The 26,645-nt window shown below is 43.1% G+C and overlaps 1 protein-coding gene across 7 annotated transcripts in view; it reads left to right on the forward strand.

The window, feature by feature from the left end:
- Positions 1 to 26,645, forward strand: part of SEMA5B (semaphorin 5B) — a 274,876-nt gene that overhangs the window by 236,108 nt on the left and 12,123 nt on the right. For 3 of the 7 annotated variants that reach the window (XR_007889922.1, XM_051623688.1, XM_051623690.1), the window contains exons 15-23: positions 524 to 705; positions 3,830 to 3,973; positions 5,648 to 5,795; positions 7,163 to 7,388; positions 8,035 to 8,253; positions 10,122 to 10,292; positions 11,197 to 11,346; positions 12,240 to 12,284; positions 15,555 to 15,760. Coding sequence is in view for 6 of the 7 variants with exons in the window: in XM_051623688.1 (XP_051479648.1) it covers positions 524 to 705; positions 3,830 to 3,973; positions 5,648 to 5,795; positions 7,163 to 7,388; positions 8,035 to 8,253; positions 10,122 to 10,292; positions 11,197 to 11,346; positions 12,240 to 12,284; positions 15,555 to 15,760 (1,491 nt within the window). In the remaining variant the exon portion in view is untranslated. Of the gene's footprint in view, positions 1 to 523; positions 706 to 3,829; positions 3,974 to 5,647; positions 5,796 to 7,162; positions 7,389 to 8,034; positions 8,254 to 8,730; positions 8,862 to 10,121; positions 10,293 to 11,196; positions 11,347 to 12,239; positions 12,285 to 15,554; positions 15,761 to 26,645 lie in introns of those variants that run through there. The other 4 variants (XM_051623689.1, XM_051623691.1, XM_051623693.1 and 1 more) reach the window with 4 other exon arrangements.

Genomic DNA, 26,645 nt, shown 5'->3' on the forward strand with positions numbered 1-26,645 from the left:
TTCTTACTGTGTGTTTGGACATGGTCAAGCTCAGCAAGGCCCTGGGGGCCAAGCTCAGCAAGGCTCTGGTCGCAGCTGGTCACTGTGGTTATATGAACGCCAACATGGAAAATATTCTGCAGGAGCCTTCCCAAGCTCTGCAGAGGCAGGAGCACAGTGGAGTGGGGACAGTCAGCACCAGCTGTTGTGTTGCTTGAAAGGCTGAAGCTGTGCAGTATGGCATGAGGGAGCACAGTGGTTTTGTGGTGTGGCAGATGGATGCTTGTGCCTGGTGTGGTGCTGGCTGGGTCGGCTGGGGTGCCTGTGCACACACGTTAGGTATGTGGGGTGGAATTTGGAGGGTAAATATTGATGTGGCATTGTCTAAAAACAACCCTGTTTTGAATCCTGCTCACAAGCACAGACAGCTCCCATCTAAGCTGCATCCTAATCCCCCTGGCAGCTTTGTTTGGCATTTCTGTTGTGGGGCTGTCTCCAGAAATGTAAACTTGCTATTAATGACCCTTTTTTCTTTTGAAATTAGGTGAAAAACCTGACAACAAACGGAAGACTGGGACCTTGGTCCCCATGGCAACTGTGTGAGCATTCAGATGGGGACAGCACAGGCTCCTGTATGTGTAGGTCACGTTCATGTGACAGCCCTCGTCCTCGCTGCGGGGGTCATGGTTGTGAAGGGGCCAGGATTGAGGTCGCAAATTGCTCAAGGTACCTCAGCATCTTTGAGCTTTTTAGGAAAGTACCAAGAACTGTTCCCAGTCACAGCTCAGCTCCTTCCTTGTGTTTCTGTGACCGTGTTGTTGTATCTCAGCTATCCCAGCCAAACTGAGGGACATGAGGTCCAGCTTGAAGTCAGTGGAAAGTGAAGGAGCCCAAGGGCACTGAGAGAAGGGCCTTCATTCAGCCAGGGCTCTTGAAAGATGAGCCCCCCAAATTAATGTACACATTAACCTTCCCTACAGTGTGCCTCAGTTTCCCTGAGTGAGTAGTGACCCATCAGGAGGATGTGAGTAAAGCAGGAGTAGCAGTTAGCCAACTGAGCAGCGGAAAGCTAAAAAACTCCAGTAACCTCATCATTTTTTAGAGTTTGGATTCCGAGGTTGCATTGCCAAAAGTGAGCAGAGCTCCATCAGAGCAAGCAGCTCTTGTGAAGCCAGGGCCTAGCCTAGCTTGGAGCAGTGCTTGTTTGACTGGTCCTGCTGGTCTGTGAGCTGTCTGCAGCAGGCCAGGCATGGGACAGCAGCAGACCATCATCTGGCAGTGCAGGACTGAGGAGGCATGCCTGCTGGGGACAGCACTGACACAGCACTGGCAGCTCAGCTTGAGTGGGAGTGCTGTCCTTCCAGGGAAGCATGGAGCTTGTGCTTGAGCAGTATGGAAGCTAAATGTGCTCAAGCATAGCCACAGTGTTTGTGTCCATGATACCCCACCACCCTCAGACTACATCGTATCATGACTCAACGAAAGCCAATGCAATAGTGTCAGCACTACTTAACCAGGGTGGGATCAGCCAATGTTTTGGTAAATATTGGGTCAGTACCGTTTTTATCTGCTTTATCTTCTCCATTAACGTTCATTCCATTAAGGACAGCTGTCTCTTGACTCCTCTGTGGAGATCAGTGCTGGTCTTGGCACAAAAAAATCAGCAATACTCGTGTTTTAATTGGCATTTCTCCTTCCAGTTGTGGGCTGTGCTGCCCAAAAGTGTGCAGTCACTCCTGCCCCTGAGCTGCCACCGTGGGCTGAGTGGAGCCTTCTCCTGGCAGGCTTTTTATGTCAGTGGCAAATGGAAAGCATGCCAGTGGGGTGGGTTCCTCAGCACTGCTCTGATGGCAAAAGAGGCAGGAACAGCTTCTAAGAAGGGGATGAAAAATAGATTATTCAATCCTAAGACATAGGAAAACAGCATGGTTTGAAAAATAGGGACATCTGGTCATCCTACATCTGCCTCAGCCCTCAAATTTCCTTTAATTGACTTCATATGGCATTGAGATTTCTTTCTGCAAAGAGGGAGTGGGGTGCTTAAAGATTAGTTCTGTTAGGAAGCTGGAGTTCTGAAAATGGAAAGGGTCTTTATTTCTGTTAAAAATCCTGAAACACAGATAGATGCTGAGAATTGTTGGGTTTTTTTGAGGAATTTTTAGTAGAAATTACTTTGCCTTTTTTGCCACGATAACAGCAACCTTCCATGTCATTTTTTCTTTTTTAATTTTACATATTATCTTTCTTTTGGACTGAGGAGCGGGGAGGTAGTAGGTGGGTTGAACATGGCAGAAGAAGATAGAAGAGTAGGATTTTTATGTGAGTGAATTTCTGGTTCTTTGACCTTGTTTGGGACAGGAGAGAGGAAGGGAAGGAGGGAGAGGGATGAGAGAACAAGAGGAGGAGGGGAGAAACATCTAACAGGTTTCTGAAGAAAAGCTGCCAAGAACAGGCAAGAGTTGATAACAAATACAAAAGCTGTGAAGGGCAATGTGGGTTTTAACTTTCATCCTCTGCTCTGATTGGTGCTATGCCAGAAAATATATCTTGCCAGCAGTGTTATTAGTTCAGTCAATGCTTTGAAAATTAACATCTGTTTTTGAACTTAGCTTTCAAGAACCAGAGAGCACCTGGGTTGTTGTTTTTTTTTTTTTTACTAGACTTTTTAGAGAGGTTTTTTCTTTATTAAATATAAAAACAAACCAAAAAAAAAAGAGATAATTTTTGGCTTAAGGTGGTGAAGTGTCGAGAGTAGGCAGTTCTGTAAGACAGAGCGTTGCCACTGGCTCCCTGTGAAATGAAACCTGCAGTGCAGAAGAGATGAGATACGGTTCCTCCCCTCCTCCTCCCAGGTTCAGCAGTACTGCCAAACCAGAGGAAGGTGAGCTTTGAGGAATGTGAGATGTTAAAACTGAAAATGCTGGCTCCTGTGTAAGCACATGGTTGAGTCCCCCCTCGTGGCAGCAGCCTCGCGGGATCCGACCGCCTGCACGTGCTGAGCCTGTCGCAGGGGCAAGGCCCAGAGCACTTCCCATTGCTGAGGTGTGAACCAAGGGGGTTGACATCACATTTGCTGCAGTCTAAGTTACCACTGCTCAGCAGAGATGTGATCACTTATTAAACGGTGAAACTCGATCCTGCCTCTGAGCTCTTAATTGGCTTCTGGTTTCCACAGATTTAAGGTCACAGCACAGTGACGTCCGTAGGCGGCCATGAAAGCTAGAAGCAATTATTGCAATTTTTAGTGAAATTTGAGGTTTCAACTTAATAGGATTCAATGCTGAAGGCTTTAGGAAAACATGAAATATTATGAGGTTTGTGATAAACACATCGGCGCTGGCAGTAGGATTGCAGTTAAGAGATTTAAAGCATCAGTACCTACGGAATTAGCAGAGGATAGATTTTTGGCTGAGCTTCAAAACCTCAACTCTTTGTGCAGAACAGTCCAGGAGATACAACTTTGGGATCAGCCATTGGCTCAGAAAAGGGGCTTTATGAGCCATGGGGGACATGATAGGGTAATAGTCAGTGAGAGTTATAGAAACCACACTCTTGCCCAGCAAATCCTAGGAGGCATTTTCAAAATAATTCAATATTGTCTTCCTCCTCTTCTTTTCCAATTCTTAGAGACTCTAATGGGAGGAAAGTCAGACCAATGCTAAACACTATTGAAACTCTCTTTTCTAGATCTCTGCTGATGTCTTTCTGGTTGAAATGAATAATCTCTTCTCCAATGAGTTCAGCAGTTCCCCCATTAGTGCCTTCCATGTTTTGTTGTAAAGCACAACATGAGGTGGGCAGATCATTGGGTAACCCCTTTACTCTGTTCTCTCTCATCCCTTTTGTTTAGAAATGGTGCTTGGACACCCTGGTCTTCCTGGGCCCCCTGCAGCACCTCCTGTGGGATAGGTTTTCAGGTCCGCCAGAGAACCTGCAGCAACCCTGCTCCACGGTATGGGGGCAGGGTCTGTGTTGGACAAAGCAGGGAAGAGAGGTAAGAGGTGTTCACAATGCTGTGTTGTCACTCCTGTGGTTACAAAGTTGGCAGCTGGAAGTGGTGGCTCTTCTGTAAATTTAAGCTGTTTGATTGCACACAGTGGAAGGAGTTCCAGAACCTGGGAGGAACGAGGTTGCACACATGCATGGCTACTCTCTCTCAGTGAGCCTGTGGCCATCAGAGACTTCAGCACTGCCTCCCTCTCAGCAGCAGCCTCCCTTTCATACCTTTACAAGTACTCCCATCTCCCACACAGGTGGCTGTCCTCCTCAACGAAGGGAGAACCTGTGCCTCCTGTTAGCAGTGTAGAGTTTGTGGGTACAGTTACACTGTTCTGATCCATTCCTGAAGAGGCAGTTGAATCTGTGGGGCTTACATGGCCGATTGCACCATTCCTAAGTCTCTATTAATTGTGCTGGTACACCAAAAGAAGTTCAAGACAAAATATAGCTTAGCTCACAGATTCAGGATTGAGTTTTTGCAGGGCTTAGTACCAGAAAAATGCTTTTTTTCTCCCTCTAAACAAAGCAAATTTCATGCAAAATCACTAAAAGACAATACTTTTTGAACCTACAGAGCCATCTGTATTATTATGGTTCTTGAAGCCCAGCCCCTCATTAAACACATGCTTCAAGGCATCCCAGTTTGGTTTCCAGATTTGACATTTCATTAAAGGCCAGCTCTGCTTGGCAGTAGTCTGTTGCTTGTCCCTGGAGTGGTCACTTAAGCCAGATCTCTCTGCATTTCTCAGAATACAAAAGGCAATTCATTTAACTTCCTTGATTCAGGACATTTTAATCTTTGGTTTGATTTGTGGCCATTCAGAATGGTCCTTTTTGGGTTTTAAAGACTACATCTGAGTCAATTGCAGTCCTGTGATTCAATTTGAGAACAATATTGATTAAAAAGCTGAACAAATTAAAGTTACCTTTTGAAAAGGGAACATAAAATAGCATTAATTGGGGGGCTTCTGCATGTAGCATCTAGCTCGACTCCGGTTGCAAACGGTAGTTTTTAGGGTTCAAACAGCAGCAAGGGCCAGATCGTGGGAAGAGAAAATTGTCAAGTGTCTAGCACCTGGCATTCCTTAGACATTGGAATGGACTTCCCAGGGAGGTGGTGGAGGCACCGTCCCTGAATGTGTTCAGGGAAAGGCTGGATGTAGCACTTAGTGCCATGGTAGCTGATGTGGTGGTGTTAGGTCGTAGGCTGGACTTGATGATCTTAAAGATCTTTTTCAGACTTGATGATTCTGTGATTCATTAGTGACAGATCACTGTTGAGTTCACCTCCCACTAGTCATCTCATTGAAAATATGTACCATCCACTGCCTCTTTTTATGATGTGTGGGGCAGCTTATGAGCTTTTTTGTGAATTCAGTGCATAAAAGTTATGAGTTTAAGGCACTTTCAAAAACTCAGTCTTGACAATTTACTCCAGCTGTCTCAGTGAGCTCAACCTGGTTAACTACTCCCTGCTGTGTACAAAGGGTACAGTTCTCTGCTGTGAAGAGGAATATTGCTGATCTGACTGTTGTGTCAGCCTCTTCTGGCTTTCTGTGCACGCATGAATGGCACCCAAATGCAGAGTGTAGTCTTGTGTCCATCACCATTTTTTCTCTGAGATGTGCTGATATGGGTATTTTTTGAGCAATGTGCTTTCTTCTTTCAGATTCTGTAATGAGAACAGCCCATGTCCATTACCAATTTTTTGGTCTTCATGGGGTCCTTGGAATAAATGTAGTGTGAATTGTGGTGGAGGGATTCATTCCAGGCAGAGGTCCTGTGAAAATGGAAATACATGTCCAGGCTGTGCTGTGGTATGTATTGTTTCTTGACATTGTATAAGGGGCACCTATTGATATCTAGCATGTAGGAACTTGGTATTTAACTCCTCTCTGCATCTTGGTTTTATTTCTCTAGCTAAAAGAAAGTGATACCCTCAGCTTTTGCTGGAAAGGATGCTGAAATGAACTGAGAAGCAGAGGGGTGGCAGATTCCTAAAATCAATTAAGTTAGTGTGAGAGTGTCTGTGTCAGAGTGTATCCCTGTGCATGTGTGCAGAGGGGGGACAGACTGGTGTACAGAAGACTTCCTTCTGGCCTCTGTAGACTTCGATAGCAAATCTTGTACCTGAAGGCACTATACATTTTTTCCTTCAGTTACATTCCCAAGGATGATCCTGTTGAACCATGCCCTACATGCATCAGAAGTTAGTTTTGTTGTCACACTTGTGTAAACAGCAGGCCAAACACCTAGTTAACTCATCAGTAAGGCAGCGGTTACCCATTTTCTCTCCTTATTTTCCCTTTTCTATTGACAGCTGTTTCATGCAGCTGTTTTAATAAGGTTTATGGAGAGTTTTCTTTCATTGTAAGCAGATTTGATCTGGAACCTTCCATCTGTTCACAAGCTGTTTGGCTCTAGAACTGTAAAGTCCTGAAGCATTACATTTCTTCCCCACTGCCAGAAAAAGACTGGTTTGTTTATTTATTTGTTTTTAAAGAAGAGCTCAATGTTTTCACTGGAATTCCTCCCACTAGTGGTGAGAGTTGTAAAGACCTCAAAACACTCCATCCCTATCCAGGAAGCATGTTGCCTGTACTCAATGAATGCTCTACACCAAGGATGGAAAATGGTTCACAGCCCTCACTAGAAAGTTCAAAAAGCCAACCAAACAAAAGTAGCTGCAAAAGGAGATAATCTAAACCTATCTTAAAAATAAAACAATAAACTTTTCAAGGAATAAACCTTACTGACATTTTGTCCTCATGGGGCTCCTCTAGGCTGACCTAAGAGCAGCATCTCAGGGTCACAGCAGAAAACTTACTTGCTGTTACTATTATCTATTGCCCAAATTATTCTCCTACCCATCATGTACCAAGGTTTTGAATCCCCACAGGACACTGAGTCAGCAAAGAAACACAAAGCTGAGGAAGACATAAAAATAGCAAGCATAGTTCACCCTTGAGGTCCACCTGAAGCTATGCACCACTGCCACCTCCATAGTCCCCACAGTTTGTGCTGTGCCCAGCACTTGCTTGTATCTGTGAGGTCAGATAAGGTGGATTCAAGTTGTTTTCAATGCAGAGGGTACCCTCTTGCTTTCTGGGATGTAAATAAATCTCTGCCGGTTAGACTGCTGCTGTTTAATGAGTAAGGAGAGAGTGTGTTTCTTTCTTGGCAGGAATATAAGACCTGCAACCCAGAGAGCTGCCCAGAGGTGCGCAGGAACACACCCTGGACCCCTTGGATGCCTGTCAACATCACCCAGAATGGTGCCCGCCAGGAGCAGCGCTTCCGCTACACGTGTCGCGCCCAGCTCCCCGATCCCCACGAGCTGCAGTTCGGGAGGAAGAAGACTGAGAGTCGGTTCTGCCCCAATGATGGCTCAGCAGTCTGTGATACTGACTGTACGTCTTGCCAGCTCTCGGGGACCACAGGGCAAGCCTAGATTTGGTGGTGGAAGGGGGAGCCTCTCAGAACGTGAAGAAACTGATCTTGTCTGCATGCGTCTCGCCATGTACGACTTAGGGTCGTTGCAGAAAGGCAGGGATGGAGAGAGCCCTGTGACTCACAGTTGTGAGCTCTGTGCTTATGCCAGTGTGTAGATTTGTTCTTGCTACTGCCAGGCTGCCCCAAAGAGAACAGGCAAGTAGTAAGGGTGTAGAGAAAAAAGAGCCATTCTACAAGAGAGTGTGTCTTTACTCTTCTTTCTCTTTGGAGGTCCCCTTGGGTATTGCCTCTTGGGTTATTCCCTTCACTGCTGCTGTGATGCAAGGTAGTGTCTTGAGGGCACAGCCTTGACTGCTACAATTTGCTGCCCAGAAAGGTCATTTATCAAGGTTGTCAGTAGGCTCATTCTGCATGTGTACAGATTTCATTTTGCGTCTAGCTTAGCTGAACCCTGTGGAACAAATCTCTTGCTAAGGGCTTTCAATGGAAACTCTTCCCCTGAGCATATAAATCCTGATCTTATTCATGAGCTGAAGTCCTTTTTAAAAACCCAACAGCTTATTAATTTGTGATCATGTGGTGTCTTGTTTGTTTTCCTTGAAGCTCTTGTTGATGACCTCCTCAAGACTGGTAAGACCTCTGCACGGATTATCAATGGGGGCTGGTCCTTTTGGGGGGCCTGGTCTTCCTGTTCCAGGGACTGTGAATTGGGCTTTAGGATCAGGAAGAGAACATGCACAAACCCTGAACCTAAAAATGGTGGCTTGCCTTGTGTGGGGTCAGCGATGGAGTACCAAGACTGCAATCCTCATCCCTGCCCAGGTAACCATGATCATATTTCTGTATGAAATGCTGAGGTGTTCTACCCCATCTTAATGGTAGAGCCATACAGAAAATCAGTCTTTCCAAGCTGCTTTATTTATTTATTTATTTGTTTGTTTTATTTGGGGGATATTTCCTTAATCTTTTTAAAAAAAGATATTGTAATAACCTATGTATGTGATCTTTAGTGCTATGACTTACATTTCTCCTAGGCTCAGAGGGTAACACAGCCACATCCTCTAGAGGAAGTAGTATGGTGGCTTGTCTAGCAATTTTTTGCTTCAAGAAGATTTGGTTCTCCATCCAGTGGAGGGCATCATGGTGCATCTGCACCTTAATGAGGAGACAGGCTTAATAAATGTGGCTTAATACTGTGTAGAGATGCTTGATGTGGCAGTTCTTCTTGTGAACACTTGTTTCTTCCCCCTCTCCTGCTTACGTATTGTTCTTGCGATGGGCATCTACTCTTGACATCAGTTACCATTTCCTGCACAGCCAGCAGGGAGTATTCTTGCCTGGTTTCCTGGTTTTCGAGTTTGTCCTCATATTTATGTTGCACTCCTGGTCCAGAATAGTAATAATAGACCATTGACTACTATATTCTCTCCCTTATCTTTCTCCTTGCTCTGTAATAACTATCTAAACTAAATTTAAGTGATCTCACACAAATTACCTTGCCTCTTTGCAGTTCTAGCAATTACCTACCTCTGGCAATATAGTTTGTGACCTGCACTTGAAAATGTTGTATTATAATAGTATTATTATTATTCTAAAATTCAATATAAAGATAAAATTCCAATGCAGATATGATCAGAATGTGCAGCAAGAGCGTAGCAAGAGTGTCAAATAATACACTCTATGGCTATAAAAAGAAAATAACTCTAGCACTATAAAGGCAGCTATTAGTACTATTTTGGAAGCTCTCAGTGGCTTTTCACTAATGTCTGTGCCCTTCTTCTGTGATGTTTTCTCCCCTTGGACACTATGATGTTTTACAATCTGTTCTGAGTGCATGATTACTATTTCTCTGTGTCCCCCTCCTTCCCTGCCTCACTCAATGTCTATACACAAATCCTGGGTTTATCTTGCACTAAGTCAGCAGGTTGTTATCTTCTGAATTAATGGCATGTGGACCTGCAAGGCAGGCAGTCTAGTAGCCTGACAAGGAGGGGGGTGGGAATCAGAGATCTTAAATCCCTCCCTGTTATTAACTTGTTACGGGGCTCTGCTCATATCATAGAATTGTAGTTTGGTTTGGAAGGGACCTTTAAAGGTCATCTTGTCCACCCCCACCCCCTGCAATGAGCAGAGACAATAGATAAAGCCTCTGAATTTCTGTTTCCTGAAGGCTGGAACTAGAGGACTCGCAGCCCCCCACAGAAGGGTGCCATATAAGCTCGACTTAGGTTGTACAGCACTTTTTCCCAAGTAAATCTGCTGTTGCTGTTGGTGAAGTGTCAGGAGACAAATAATAATAGTAACAATGCTATTCTATGAAAAGGAATAGAATAGAATAGAATAGAATAGAATAGAATAGAATAGAATAGAATAGAATAGAATAGAATAGAATAGAATAGAATAATTTCAGTGACGACCCTAAATAATAGTTTCTATTTTGGCACTTTATGATGTAGAGTCTTTTTGTGCATAGACTTCATTCTGCATCCTCCGAGTGAAGTACATTTGTACCCAATCTCGGTAGGAAATTCTTGTTGTCAGACCCAAATGTCCTGGGGTGCAAGAAACAGGTAGCTAGTCTGGCAGGGTGGATCTGGAAGGCGAGGTGCCGGGGCTCTCCATCTTTGTCACAGTGAGAGGAGTAACCAACAGCATCTACCTCTCTTTCCTTGCTTTTCAATGTCCTTCAGTGAAAGGTTCATGGTCCTGCTGGACTCCTTGGTCTCACTGCTCAGCAACCTGTGGAGGAGGACACTACCAGCGAACACGGACTTGCACCAATCCAGCTCCATCTAGTGGAGAGGATATCTGCATTGGCCTGCACACGGAGGAGGCCCTTTGCAACACACACCCATGTGAAGGTAGCCAGTTCTTGTCCCTGCTCCAGTTGACTTGGGTGGTGGTGGGAGAAAGACACATCTGCAAAATGTTTAGAAAATAATTTGGAAACACCACCAGTTAGAAGCTTTTCTGTCCAATCAGTAAATGTCTGTTAAGCCAGGAAAAAATGACACATCCCAGTGTTAAATTACAGTACATCATCCTCCTCTTTACCTGTTCACTAGCCCATGCTCTGGTGCCAGACAGGCAAAATCCTGTTAACAGCCGATCCATTTAAACTAATTGAAAAAGCAGGAGCTTGGTTCTTCAACATGGAAGCTTCCAGTGCAAACAAAAGGAGTCATGAAGCATCAATCTGTGCAGTTGCTGAACGGACAATATTTCTTTTTTCTTACACAGACAGGCAGATGAACACATGCTACAACTCAGAGGACAGGGCTTAGATCTGTGCTGGTTTTGAACCACCCTTGTCTATTTTTGATCCAGTGCAGGCTGACTCCTTCCTTCAGGAACCTCAGCAAGACTAACTGCTGTAACTTGTGCTGGCTGCTTGAGGTATCCCTGGGAGGCTGCCTCGAGACCTGCAGGTCCCGATGCAACATTGTCCCATCCAGGTCTGTCTGTGTCTCTAACTAGAGAACTGATATAGGAGCTTTTAAGACAACTCCATGCTATGCAGTGCTCCGCCAAGGGTTGGTTTGGTCTGTATTATGAAAAAGACAACCTGACAAGTAGGGGATGATGCTTGCACTGTTATTTGTATTGAGAAACATAAATCCACTAATGGCCCCTGGATTAGATGTGCAGGACAGGCCAAGGCCAGGATCTAGACATGCTTCAGCATGGGAGAAGTTTGGTATTTATAAGGGATCCTTTTCCTTCTTCGTGACACTGTTTGTGTGTTTTCTTGATCTTGGCTTTCAGGTGGCTGGTCGGAGTGGTCAGAGTGGAGCCTGTGCAATGAAGAGGGTGTCCAGTACCGCAGCCGTTACTGCGAGGTCCACAGCCCAGACTCTTCTCAGTGTGTTGGGAACAGCACGCAGTACCAGGATTGCCTGTATAATGAAATTCCTGGTATGTACAGTGTCAGCCAGGAGGAAGAGGGTGGGCCAATTCAGAAGAGCAACTCATGCCCAGACTGTTGTGCTAGGCTGAGATTTTCTTTACTATAAATTTGGGTTGGATGCTTCTAGAAAAACAAGCAAACAAACCTGTTACAAACTCCTCTGTGGCAGGCACAGGGTAACTGGCATGCCTTTAAGGCAGCCTAGCTTTTATTTGAAACAGAATTACCTAGATTTGTAATAAATAACTAGAATTGCTTAATCTGAGTTCAAACTTCTAATCTTGCATAGTTCATCTTGGGTAGGATTATAAAAATTATCTCTGTTCTTGCTATGGATATGAGCAACAGAAGGTCATTGAGTTTGAGTATCAAAAAAAGCATCCCAAAGGAGCAAAGAAATAAAGTAAAGCAGATGGAGAAAACTGGTGTGTGAGGTGGGAAAATTAATCAAAGGTCTAACAGAGCAACACTGTTGATGGACAGATGGTCATCAACATCTTCCACGCTGTGTTTTGTGGAAATTGAATCTCTCAGGTAAATATTTGATATGGGTCTAGATTGAGTAACCCCTTTCCGTATGTTCTTTTCTGGATTACAGTGCCCTGACTTAAAAATCTGAGATCTCTGGGCAATGGTATTCTTCTTTGTCATGGTTTTCTCAGTTGCCCTTAAATTGAAGAAGCAAATCAGTGATCAGGTAACAGTACTGGAATTGTCAGGATTGGAGAGGATTTTTTGTATGTGTTTTACACTCTGAGCTTATCATTCAATTTGGAGAGACTCTCAGCTTGCTGCAGAGCATTTGAGCAGCTTCTCGTGTCTGGAGCACAGTGGGTTTAATTACTTAAAGAAGTAAAGTGATGGCAAAATGACAACTTTCGCCACTCTTCTCTTTGTTTAGTGATCCTGCCAGCCTCCAGCATTGATGAGAACACGAACTGTGGAGGTAGGGTACCACTAACTATATATCTTATTTTTATCTTAACCTGGCTTCTTTTCTCCATGTGTAGTATCAACCAAACCATTAATCTATACAGCTCATATCCCACTGATAGCCTTAATTTCACTGGAGTCTTGCTGTCTGAGTCAGACTGGAGGAATGTATCACATGTCCACTTGTCAGTTCCAAGATTTTTATTTATTTCAGGGTTTGGGTTGGCCACTGAGGGTCATTAATTACCAAGGAGCACAGTTCTTGTCTCCTTCTACCCACAGGGTAAATGGTTCAAGCAAAAGGAAGGGATATTCCTCATTGCACCACTATAAGCCTCCAGCTGTTTGGAGACAGATGTTATTAAGTAACCTGTAAAGATTTCAGTGAACAGGGTGTCTTAGGTAGATCCTTTCTGATACAGGATGAGATTAGAATTTATACTTGTCATGCAAGCTCTTCCTTTCATTCGGGTGCTTACCTCTTACAGCAGTTGTTTCCTTTCTGCGTGTAACTTGGAAAGATTCAGACATTAGTGTCACTTTAACACTGCTGTAGGAACCTCTATGATAAAAATTCAGTCTGAAGAAAATGGCAGGTTCCTTCAACATTTTAAAATGCTGGTTTCACACTAAAGACCATGTCAATTCCTGCTAGCGTCACATCCCTGCTTTCCTGAATACTAGGTGGTCTGCAGACTGCCAAAATCTCTTCTCCCTGTGGAGATCATGGCAAAAAAAGGCATACCACCTGTGGCACAGAAATGTGGCCTCTCCATTTGTGACTGTGGGGCAATCAATGGAATTAACATTTCAATGTAACAGTTGGCTTTCTGTCACTCCTTCTCCCCCAGAGGGTGCAACTTTCCTGCTTCAGTTGCAGGACTCCTTGCTGTGTCTTGCACTCTGCTGTTGTGCACTGTATCCACATCTCCTTCTTTTACCACCACCATCGTATTTGCTGTCGCAATCTGCATTTTACCATAGCTAATATTATTTATTACTTATTGTTCTACAATATTTGGCAAAGAAGCCAATCAATAGAAATTCTGTTGGTGCATCTCAGAAAATCTCTATTTTCAAAGTGATGCACCAGAAAGCTTCCCCCCTGGGAACTCACGTGTTGCAAACAAATTAGTTTGTTTTTTCCCTAAGATACAGCTAAAAGTCACCTGAAAAATCAGATGGGCCTTACGAAGGTGAGAGGAAGGTGTAAGAGAGCTTTATGTTTTAGAAAGGATTTCCTGCTGTAGTGAATATGTAAATGTAGCAGTGAAATCATAGAATCATAGAATGGTTTGGGTTGGAAGGGACCTTAAAGGTCATCTAGTTCCAACCCCCCTGCATGGAGAGGGACAACTCCCACCAGGTTGCTCAAATGAAACATTCATTGCAGTATAAGCAAAGCTGGACAGGAGGAGAATGTGACAGTGTGTCATGTGGCTTCACTGAGCACGGTTGCATATTGTGTGTTTTAGCTCTCATGAGTGACGTAAAGCAGGTGGAAGCTTTTAAAAAGGACGTGTCTTTGTGGAAAAGTCTTGTAACATTTAGTAGGAAATTATCATCTTTTTGCTATTTTTTTGGACCATCATCCAAAACACAATAGAAAGTGATAATCTTGCAGTAGAATTTTATAGTGTGGTTTAAAAAATAAATGTAGCTTGTCAGTCTAATAAATTCTGTATGTTCCTTACTGTAATTATGATTGAAGTGCACTACTTTGCTGTAAAACTCTATTGGCAGTGTTCCTTTTAAACTCAGGAGAATATTTTTTAACTAAAGATTAGAGGAGAGCTGCAGACTAATGGGCAGAATTCTCTATTTGAAAAGCGTATCAGTTAAAATGTAAGATGGCACCAAAAAAATGCACACCGTGACCAGACTAAGAATGAGCTTCGTTTAAAGCCACTCTCTGAGTAGTCCCTCCATTTCTCTGCATGAAGTCAAGTCAACACAGCAGTCTGTCCAAATGAATTGGCTATTTAAAGTATTATGGGAATTTTATGGCTGCCGTTGCCACTGACCAGCGTGGCTGTCCCCTAGGACAGCTGCCCTGGAGGGCCATCAGTCAGAGGTCCTCCCCCAGGCACTATGGCCCTGTTACTTTGACAGATGACAGAGCACAGGCAGTTGCATTTGGAGTCATCATTGCTGATTCTTTTTCTGTAGCTTCTCCCCTGCACATAGCAAAAGACAACAGGTTCATAAAGTTTTGCCACCCAAGATTGCTTCTGGTTGCTTCGTTAAATTGATGGCTGTAAAGGTCGTTACTGTTTGTTCTGTTGTCAGTGGAGATCTGTTGGTGCTTGGTTATACCATAGTGTTTGAGACTCTCTGAGGTGAGGGAGGAATAGGAGTACTGCTTGACTTTGTCTTCCCCCCACCAGCCAGGGCTGTGAGTTAGGTGCCTCCCAGTGCGTGGGATGCACAACTACAGCTCCTTCCAGAGGGTCAGCCTGTGCCTGAAGGGTGCTGCTGCAATCCCACATGGAGAGATCTCTGTAGAAGGCTTTTATACTCCAAGATCTTTTGTGTTTGAAATATTTACACTGTAGCTACCCCACCGGCACCTGCCTGCCACTGGCTTTCTGTCTTTGCAGTTTGTGGAAAAAAGCCATCACAGAAATGTTTTTCAAGGAGTTCTCTGCTTTCCTTTTTCCACTTTATTTTTCCCGTTCTTCTGAGGACCCCTGTGTCACTTAGCAGTACAAATACACCTCAGAGGTGGTGCAGACATGGCATAGGCGGTGCTGCCCCATGAATAAGCAAGAAAGCTGAGCACACTTGGATTACACAGGGGAAGAATGTGTATCCCCCCACCTCACACACGGTCCCACAGGCATTTTGGGCAGCTGACAAAAATGGTTTTCCTTCCCTTCCTTCCCCTTCAGAGAAACACTGGGCATTTTTATCCCCTTATTTCTATGACACGCACATGCTTTGGAATTCATTAATGTGCATTTTTTGTATGGCTCATTTCTTTAGCTGTCAGCTTAACATAATGTTTAGTTTCAATATCAATAGAGGGGGAGAGGAGAAACGGGCAGGGAGCTTTGAGAAAACAATGCATGAACCTGTTAAACTGCACAAGGCAGAGCTGCAGTGGGGAGACTGATTTGCAGGGAGATTATGTCAGTTTATGTTAGAACATAAGACTCTGGCTTCAACAGCTTATTAATGTCGATCCTGAGATGTCAGAGCTCTGATTTGCACCTGTGGTCTTGTCGGGAGAGGGAAAAAGGCTCGTCTTAAAAATTAGCATGTCTTGTCATTTCCCTTGCAGGTTTTAGTCTCATCCATCTGATTGCCACTGGAGTCTCCTGTTTCTTTGGCTCTAGCCTCCTGACATTTGTGATTTACGTGTACTGCCAGCGTTGTCAGAGGCAGTCCCAGGAGTCGACTGTTATCCACCCAACCACTCCCAATCATCTCCATTACAAGGGCAACACAACACCCAAGAATGAGAAGTACACCCCTATGGAGTTCAAGGTAGGGTACTTGATGAGAAGCACCACAAACTGTTTGATACTACTGGGAAAAAAAAATCTGTATTTATGTTGTGGTTGGAATTGGATACGTTTGTGTTTCTGTGCCCAGCTGTTGGCATGACACATGGGGTTGGAGGGGTATTTAGCCATACTGTCACAAAGTGGTTAAAAAGACCCATTACTGCAATGGGATTTTGTTCTGTTTCACAGTCCTGATGAATGCCAGTCTGGCAAGTACATACTAAGATACTCCAGCCCCTTTTGACTATTGTACCTACACAAGTTGTCTGCTAAGAAATCAGTAAGAGCTCAGTTCCGTGCATTGCTAGTGCGTGGTAAGAGGAAATGGAGGGGAGGAAGAATAAAAATGGAAAATTCATTAGACAAAGAACTGGGAAAATGCTTATTGGTAGGATGAGATTCTGGAAATGCTTTGGGATCTGCCAAATTGGAGGGAATGAGGAAGCAGAGGGTTCTGCCCCCTCTATCAGTACTGGACAGAACTTACCCCAGGCAGCCATGCAGAATTCAATGATTGCAGCAGAGTTGGGAGCTGAAGCCTTAGGGGAAGATGAGTGGCATACTCTGTTGACATGTCTGCTTGCTAAAGAGAACACCAGCCATTATCTGAGCAGATAGGACCCAGGGTGCAAGGGACAACACGCTGGGAGAGTAGCGAGCGCATCATAGTATTTGAGCATCAATCTTCTGGTGAAGTGTGGAATCAGAGAAGTGAGCAGTGGGATGGGTGAAGGGGCTTGATGTCACCACGGGAGGAACAGCCTGCCTGAGGTCACTTGAACAGTGTGGAGCATTATTTGGGTCATGAACACAAAACAGAAGGAAGCACTGCAGCTGCTTGTTCTTTGTGTAGCTGTGTGCTGTTGACATTTTGATTGTCTGTTTCTGCTGATCTGGCCCAGCTTCTAACTGAGACCCAACAATAAGATCAACGGTGGGACTGTTGCCATAGTTTAAACTCCCTGGCTGTTGGGGACTGTTTCTACACAGGGGTTTTATGATGCTGGGCACAGGATGACTCCTGATACATGGCCATGATTTGCAATGTGCATGCACATCAGAACTAGGAGCTTGCATCAAATCATCTGAAAAGAGACAACGTTGTCTTGGTGTTTTAAGGGAACACAGTTTGAGCTGGAAAATAACAGATCAGTTTGAGAATAAGCATGTGCTTGGATTTCTTTTGTTGGGCATGGCAGCTCCTAAGAGCATCCTGCTGCCTATAAATGCAGTCTCAAAAATACTTTTCCTGCTAGGAAGGCTATGGTTGCATACAGTTTGCTAAGGGTGCAGCAGAATCGTGTGAGTCAGCATGGATTTGTGGAAAGTAAATCATGTCAAGCAAATTGGATTCCTTTTTTAAAATTAAATAAATATTGATCTAGATAGAAGGGAAGCAGCAGACGTATTGGGATTTTCAGAGGCTTTTAACAAAGTTTCACGGGATGTATTATTCTACACACTCTGCATATAGAGGCTAGGTAATAAATTATTAAGACAGGTAAAGAACTGGGACCTAATCCTGTAAGCTTCCAACTATGAAAGTAATCCTTTCAGTTGTGCTAGTAGTTGTGGCAAAGTCAATCAGAAGACCCAGATGAGAAAGGTTTGCATGAAAAAAGAGATAAGAAAGAGTATTCCCTTGTTTCTTACACAGCAGACAACGAAAAAGGGAGAAGTTTATTTTTGTGGCCAAAAGCAGGTAGTTACAGGGGTGGCTTTGTGTGGACATTTTCTTCATGATTTATATTGTGCGATCATGTGTTATCAGGTGATGCTAAAATAGGAGTGGTTACAATTTAGAGGGATGAAGTTGTTCACAGAAAGACCTTGATCAGTTGGGTAAATGGATTATGAAATGCAGTATGTCTATGCTGAGTGGTGCAGTGGAGTAGAAGTAATAACAAAGCTAGGGAAAGTTTAAAATAGCAGCAGATTAGTTAATGTAGTATCAGGAGGGAGCTGACCTCTTTGATAGATCCATCTCTGAATACTTGATCTCGTGTGTAGTAACAGTGAGCAGCTGTTAGAGTCTTCTTTCAAGGGACATAAAGAGCCTAAGCATTAGATCAAGTTTTGAAAAGTCTAGTTTATTTAAAGTAAAGTGTTAGCTAACTGGGACTGTATAAGTTAGGCTGGGGGAGAAGGAACTTGGACACAATGAGAGATAGACCAGATGGGGCTTATTTATAGAATGTTAGGAAGTGAAAGAGTTCAAGTGCATAAATCTGCAGTCATTGGACAGACCAAAACTAAATGTTTAGGAGCAAGGGGCTACTTACTAAGAAGAACTGAAATTCATACCCTTTCAGCGTGGTGAATGAGGCAGAGAGATTTACAGAAAGGGTAAAATCTGTTTATTAGGTGAAGCCCCTTTTCTCTATTCTAGTTAAATGTTTCCTTATGTTCATCTTCTCTGTTATCCCTCCTTTCTTAAACTCTTGCCTGAAAATGTCTCATTTAATACTACAAATTTGCCACTTCTGTGTTTCCTTGAAGAATATAATGTTAGTGCAGCAAGAGGAAGGCTCTGTGTGCTCTGTGCTGTGTAATTACTTACAGAAATTACTAGCCAGCTTTATATTTAGGAATCAGTGGCAGATTTTTCTAAGGGTCAGGAGGGAGTTTTTCATGCTTTCAAGGAGCATGTGTGATTTTATTGTGATGCTACACAATTAACATTCGAATGATGGAGGAGCTAAAATTCACCTTCTGGAGAATGAGGGTTGGGCTGAACTTGGATATAGGCCCATTTGAATTTAAAATGTGTATGTATGAAAGTAAGTGAAAACACCTGAAATTCCAGATTCTAAACCCAAGTAAGTTTCTGTTCAGCAGACTCCAAGAAAACTTGACCCAACATTTTTTTAGGTAATGAAAGCAAAATAATCATTGTGGGGTTTTGTGTGTGAAAGAGTTAATAAATCCATGATTAAGGAAATACATGGTGTGTAGACTAGTTTTCAATAACAGATAACTATAATACACAGTGACTTGATGGTAGCAGAAGGCTGAGCATATGCACAACTCTATTATTTTCCATTCTTTGATAATAATAAGCCTTCTGCAAGCATCTTTAGTTTGTTTTCATCTTGAAATATCTCTGCTCTCCAACCAGCAGGTGAACACAGTAGAAATTTTGGCAGTGTCTCATTCAAATTTACAGCACTGAATGCAAACTCATAAATCAAGGTGAATTTTATATGAAGGCAAATCTTAATGAAGGAAGTGCTAGCTGATATGAGCCTTGTTGGACACTTCAGCACAGCAATGCAGTAATGCAGATCAGATGTAAGCATCATACGTAGTGGTCACCTATTGATCATTTAGCTGCTGCTACCTTGCCTAGGAAGTGATTAGCAGAGGAGTGCTTTCTTTTTGCTGGTTTGTATTCCCTTCCTGTTTTGCTTTCTCGAGAACACTGAATGTTTATTATTAGCTATTTTAGCCATGGTGTCTTGAAAGATTTCATGCATATGCATTTATCACCAGCGTGTTGATTTTGATTTGTTATTCATAGATCGTAGGGGAGAGACCTTTTGGGTCACCTAATAAGCAGTTCATGTTTCATTAATTGGTTAAAGTTCATACAGCACTCTGACAATATTGAAGACTGTGCAGAACAAGAGCATAATGAAAGAAAAATTATCTGCTCTTCACATTTTGGCATGATGGGTTACAGAACCACCTGCAACCTTCCCTGTACCGCCATGCCAATTAGTTAATAACTGGCTGTCAAAGCAGAGAGGAGATCCTCTTTTTTAATATCTTGCTTCAGCTACTCAGTGACTTACTCATGAGTTACTTATTAGTGTCCTGCTGATGGAAAGCCAGATGATCCTGCAGTAGAAGCAGGAGGATGTAGGGTCAAGGATAAGCCCTTGTGTATTAGAAGCTCTTGGAACAGCTACACATGGAGAAAGGGTTTGGACTGAACCTCTTCCTATTGCTAAATCCTCTGCCAATAAACAGAGCCAACTTTTTATTCTACGTGGGTTTTAAACAGCCAAAGGTGTCTGCACATTGGTCCAAATCCAAAATCTGATGGCCTTTGGACCAGGCCAGATGGGATTGGTGAGAAATGTAGGTTTACAGGATGGTTATGATGATGATTTTGCAGATTTTCTTCTCAATTGTGCTGGACAGACCTCCCTGTCCTTCCTTCCTTAAACACATCCGTAGTCATGAGTCACGCAGACTCTTTCTGTACTGATGCCTCAAATAAGCTAAGGAAGCACCTGAGCACTGCATCTGCTCTGGGTATCACAGCTGCTCTCACAGAAGCTAAGGGCCAAACACTGAAGTTATGCTCAAACAAAACAGTCATTTATGTTGATGAGCAAATTTATTGTGGTGGAAGATGAGGTGAGAATTGAGTGAGATTGCAGGATATAGTAATGAAAGAGGGAAGCTAAATAATTGATGTATCAGCTGATATATGAAGTTTCTAGAACACCAAAACAATATAAATTAACTAGAGTAGGACTGGGAGTCCTTAGTTTGCCCAAAATTATACAGCAAATATAAATGCAGCTAGCAGAAAATGGGGGGAATATTCAGTAGATCACTTGTGAGTCTGTATAAATTAATGCATACTTTTTTAATAAAGTGAGAACAACACTGTTGAGAATCAAATAATGGCACAGAGCAGACACCCCATGTGAAGGACTCCTGGCAGTGTGATCCATAGTATATTACTAATCCCAAATAGTTCATGGCAATAAAATACCAACGTGGAAGGTTCTGAAACAGCAACCAATTCTGTCTGTGAAAAAAGAATTCTGAATAAAACACCAGGCTGTTTGTTTGGTGTGGCTTTCAACATTACAAAAACAGAGAAAACTCAGGGCATAGGAAAGTGGATCCCTGTATGTATTTTAAATGTCTCTGTCTTGGTGATGCTCATTAATTGCTTTTGAAAATCAACCTTTTTCATAGCAGAGACACAGCCAGTGGTTCAAGTTTAAGTAAGCTTTAACTACTGTAAAGTGCCCCAGAGTAATCTTTGTCTAAGTAATCCTTGGTCTCTGAGGATGTTTGTTTCTCTCTGCCATGGAAAGCTTAGGGCTTCAGTGTCTTATCACTTAATTTGGTTTGCTGCTACTTCTACTAAAATTACCAAACTCATCCATTTGCCGTGATCACAGCATGTACACTGATAGCAATGTGATACAAGCTTTTGCTCTTTCCCAGTGACCCTTTCACTGGGCATCATCCGAGCCCCAGGAAGTGTCTGTGAAGTTCAGACATAAGGCAGCAGTTGATGATACCCAACATCATTAATAAGCTATCAGCAGCCTCCCTTGACTATTTGATTTAGCTGCATGGTGCTTTAGAGAGAGATTTAGCTGATGTAATCAGCTGGAGGAAAAAATAAATATATAAAAATATAGTAAATCAGATTGCAACATAAATTTTGTTCCCAGTGAATTTCATGTTTAACAAGGACTATTTCACCTGAACAAAGTGGCATTTAAGAACATTAAGTGCTTGAATGGTAGAGTACATATTTTTAGTACTTACCGTGAGTATCATATTATTTGAAAAAAGAATAGTAGGGGCAGGGGGTTGCATTGGCAAAGGAGCATTGTGCCCTTTCTTGTATGATCCTGCAGTTGCAAATATCACTTCAGGGGACCCTCAATTTACATAATGCCTGCTAGAAAGGGAAAGCAAGAGAGCTTACTGATGGAGAAAAAAGGATTAAGTGGTGCGTCTCAGTCAAAATCTATTAGTGTCTTTTCTCCCCTTTATATCATTGGGCCGAGACAAATTGAGCAGTCAAGCATGCCTGGAGGTGTGGCTGTCCCAGGATGACTGTGCCTGAGGAGTGATGTGCAGCTCTTGGAGGTGTCCTCACCCATGGCAGCAGTGGCTCAGTGGGTTGCTGTGTGCAAGTCATAGATATCTCCCTCTCATAGATGCATTATTTAAGAGCAGGGGAAGCTGCCAATTCAGATCTGAATGTTTCCTTGCTCCTGCTCCCTTTGGGAAGCTAAGCAGCTGCTCACAATGGTGCCCAGTAGAAATTGGTCTCCACTGCATCTGCTCCTCTTGCAAACCCTTCATTACTTAGCAGAGCTGTTGCTGCTCACTGTAGGGCTGGAATCCACATTGCTTCTTTGCTCCCACCTCTTTTAGAGAGTCCAGATTTTGGGATGACTTATTGTCTTCTCTTTAAGCCATCTTGAGAAGTTTTAAGTCACACTGAGGTAGATGCTTCATATTGATTTTGTCAAGTTTTCCTCTAGTGACTCAGCCTTCTCACATCCTCCTTGTACAACCAAGCATATCTCCTCTACACCATGTTCAGGGATATGGTCCATGCTCTGTCTTCTTACAGACTAGGCTAGCCATCCTGGATGCTGACACTAGCCTTTCTTTGGGGTCATGTTACTGCTGCTGTGGCAATCTGTGGACACAGGCAAGACAGGTTTGTAGGTAGACAAGTTTTCATTTGGTTTCAATGACATCAATGAGTATAATTGGAAAAAACTAACAGGTTTTTTGAACATGTGTGCTGCCTTTCAGACCTGAAGACAGGCAGATGTGTTGAAACATTTATCTGATTTTTCCAGCTACACTAGTTGATCTAATAACTGATAATACCTTTTCCTTGCAATTTTTGCCATTCCTAATTTCTCTGGAGTTGACATGTATCTTCCCAACCCCTCCCCCTGGTCCTGTGCTAGAAGAAGGAGAATTAACCAAAGAAAAGCTGCAGGAATGGGAATAAAATTGCACTGCACAGACTGCTGTGTATTTACATGACTTCCCTCTACTGGTCAGAAGAGGAATATTTCAAATATACCCTAGCCTGATTTGCTGAAAGTTAATGGTTCCCCCTTGGTCCAGGTACTTCAAGTGGTTCTTCCCTCCTTGTCTCTACGAAGCTCTGACTGGCAGTGTTGTACTCATTAGCTGAACTGGGAAATCCTCAGTGCCACCAAAATGTGCAAGAGGAATTAATTATGTGTTTGCAGAAGAATTTAAAAGGAGCCATGGAAGAGGCAGAAATAGAAGGAGAGGATAATATTAGACAATCAGTAAATACTAGAAAACATGAAACCTTTTTGGTTAACTTGGAGGGGAACTGCCTCATTGTTCATCTAGAATAGCTCCACTAGCAAGTGGTGGATTTTTAAGCAGAATTATAAAGAAATCTTGCTACATATGCACAAAATAAAGATAGCTGTGTCAGTATTCAGAACTAGAGTTCAATGTGCAGAATGTGTGTGGCAGCTCTGAGAGAGGACAGACAAATTACCTGAGCTGTTTTGTTGTTTCTTTTTTTCCTGAGCCATGATCACCCTGTCCTGAAGAGCAGTTAAGAGCTCAGGGCTGCTCGGGATGTGCTGGCTGCTGCCACCACACAGGCTGCAGCAACACTACACCCATTGCCACCTTTCAATGGGGCATCACTGATACATGCATGAGAAGTTTGGCATATGGTAAGCAGGAGTAGCTCTGCCTGTATTCCCCTATAACTAGGGGAATCCTCATTAAGTCATCTCTCAAATCGTCCTGAGATTTAGCACAAAGCATGTGGATAAAGGAAGGAACTGAAAATCTGCAGATGAAGGACTCTAGCTGAACTGTGTCCCAGAGTCTGTGAGAACCAGCTAATGAACAGCTCCAATTACCTTTATAAATGTCCTGGGTCTTGGGCAAACCCCCATTGCCATGAAATGCAAAAGTAATGCAAAAGCATTTGTAAGAAGGCAGGCCAATTTACTTCCAGCTAATTGAGTCACTGTCAAGCTACGCAAAGTCCAGTGCACTAAAGTCACACAAGTAGCTCTTGTAAGTCCGTATGGGAAATGCCAGTTGGATTTGGGGTAAGAAAATCTGTCTGTCATCATACAGGCCCACAACCAATAGAGTATGCCTGGACCTTCCCCATTCAACAACATATCAGTGAGGTGTTAAATCCCACTTGGTCTTCAAAATTCAGCAGAGCTGGGGCCAAACTGGAGAAACAAATGGGATTGACTCGACTGTGCTTTCAGTTACAGCCATGGAAACTCATTGAAACAAATCTGTGTCAGCATTAATATGCAGGCAAATCTGAATAATATGTGAGAGGCAACATGTCACATACCCTGATAAAATGAAAGGTGTCTGGGCTGAACTGACAGCTGAGCCTGGGCTGTGATGCTGAGCAGGAAGAAATCAAACACCGTCGCTTTCCACACAGAGTTTCAGCATTAGTGGGTGAGGGAAAAGCACAAGACTGAGCTGCATAAGAGCAAATCCTCAGCTGGTTAAAAATGTAGCTTCACAGGTCTGTACACCTAAAGAAATGAGGATGGTATTGGTGTCTTATATAATCTTGTGACATGGAAGTAGAGATTTGCTTGGACAGGAAGGCTGCTGCAGAGACTGAAACCTGGCTAATGGCAACAGTTAATGGAAACATACGGGGCTGTGAGGAGGATTTGTGTGGGGCACCACAAGTAGTAATGCAAGTTTTGGCTTTATTTAATATCTTAATTAATGAGCTTGGAGAGGGTGCAGTGTGTTAATTAAGCTAGCAGAAGATATTAAACTGGGAGGTGTGTAAAAAAAACAGGCATTGGTGTAGAAATACTGGAAACCAAGCCGAGGAGGGTAAAAATGTAGAGAGGAAATAACAAGGTGAGGTACAGCATGGGGAGAAAACAAAGCAGTCTAGAGGAAAATAATAAAAAAGCAGCTATTTAGAGGGTGGGAGATATTTGGAAAGCAGTAAGACTATAAGAGACTGAACAGAGTTAGCAGATGGCAAATTAAGCCAGTTTTTACTTTTATTTCTATTTTTACTACTTTTTTTTTTTTTTTGAACCACTGCTGTTTCACCTTTGCAATTCTCAGTCTAAATGTAGCACTGTGGGCTGGCATCAGGCTGCATGACTTCTGTTGGTAATTCACCAGAATAAGCAGCATTGAGGCCATCTGAAAACTCAGGGCTGCTTGATCCAAAGTAACAGCAACGAGACCATGAGAACTGCCCTCCCCGGACAGACCCACAGCCTTCCTCAGACTGTGACTGCATAGCTGGTCACTGTGGCCTTGCTGGTGACCACCACGGGAAGCCAAGTCTAGCCCAGTTTCTCTAGATGATCATCTGCACCCAGTGCAGATTACTACCCTTAGTTTTAGAAGGCAGTGATTGTACCTGTGGGGAGTTAATCTGTGTACTAGGGCGTGCGAATGGGCTGGTGCCGTAGCTCAACTCAGGAGCCCCTGTAGTAGCACTAGAGTATATGTGAGGGACCCAGGAAGGGCACACGCTGAAGCATAGTAGTGCAGCAAGGAGACAGTTTACACCTTCCCACACAGCTGAGATCATGTCTGGTATATCCTGTGCAGCAGCTGTCTTGGGAAGCAGCCTGAGGCAGCCCTGAATTCCTCTTTTGTGTCTGGATGCCACGTCATGGGTGTTGCCAGCACCAAGTTACTGGCAAGCCAGGGGTACATAGCAAGCTTTAGGCTAGACACCTGCACTTGGCAGTAGGAAGATTTCCATCAACTCCTTGGACTTTAGTTTCTTGTTCAGAAAAATACTTAAACCTGGATTTAGCTCTGAGCAGGCATTCATTTCAATTTGCCTTACTATTTCATACAGTTTGCTTTGTCATCTTACTCATGTACTTAAAGGCAGAGATGTGCCAAAGCACCTTTCTTACAATGGTCCTTTATGTTGCCTACTCTGAAGGTTTTTTATAAGTTAAAATGGCAATAATGTAACCTCACTCCATCCTAAGGATAAAGTAGCTATTTTCAAACAGCTATAGAAAACTGTAGCTATTCATTTTCTTATAACTGAATATTAGTTCAATTGTTAACTTGAGCACATCTACAGATGCTGCTGTCATTTGAGGGTTGTTTAATTTATTTACCAATAACAGTGAACAAAGAATTTCCAGCCTAAAAATATGGTAAACTTCCATCCAAAAAGGACATGCAAGCATAAGTTTAGTGCCCCAGTGGGATGTTTTTTTTAATCTCTTTTTGAGAGGAAAAACCTTCTTATGCTGAAAATAGACTCCTCATCTGTACATCTACACTTCACTGTAAATCCTGCAAACAGCCTTATTGAATTCATCAGAAAAACCTCAGCATCTAAACCCTGGCCACTGCTACCTCTGACTGCAGGCAGAGCTCAAGAGATTTTATAAAAGCATCAGGTGAGATTGTTCAGTGTGAGACACTAAGCAAATTTTCATGAAAGATTGGAAAGAAGAATCATTAAAGTCTTAAAAATCACCTTTAGCTTGCAGCAAGTACATGGGTCTCATAAGGTCTTTCTGGCAACTTTCTGTCCTTCTGGGGTCATTTGTAAAGCACAGCTCGAGAGGCACAGCAGTGCTGTGGCACCCAGTGGGTCAGAAGAAAGGGAGCATGTGGGTGGGCCAGACGTCATTGGTTTCCCTGGTGTCAATTATTGCCAAAAGAGGTTATTTTAGTTGTAAGGTTTATTTTGTTGAAATGTAATTATTATGCTAATTCTTTCCAAATTTACTGGTTAATTTTAATTCTGAGATCTCTGCCTCGGTACTTCCAGAGATGTCAAGCTGTAGGAAATGTTTCATAATATGAATATCTTTCCACAACCCTAAGTCATTTGGCTAATGTTCCTAGAACACAAAAAGTGACAAGAAGGCATGACTAGCTCCATACAACAGCTGATCTGCATGGGACAGGCATTTTCTTGGGGGGTTGAGGGGGAGTGATGGCCATCCCACTGGTGCTACAGAAAGTCTTTGGCTGCTGTTCCAATGAAAACTGGAAATGCTATTTTAATTCTTTTAGGAATAATTATGTGACTGAGCTCAGTGGGAATTTTGTTCCTGATTTTTGCAGAGGCAGGATGCAGGGTGCAC

Source organism: Apus apus, chromosome 6, assembly GCF_020740795.1.
Source record: "Apus apus isolate bApuApu2 chromosome 6, bApuApu2.pri.cur, whole genome shotgun sequence".
NCBI classification, from domain to species: domain Eukaryota; kingdom Metazoa; phylum Chordata; class Aves; order Apodiformes; family Apodidae; genus Apus; species Apus apus.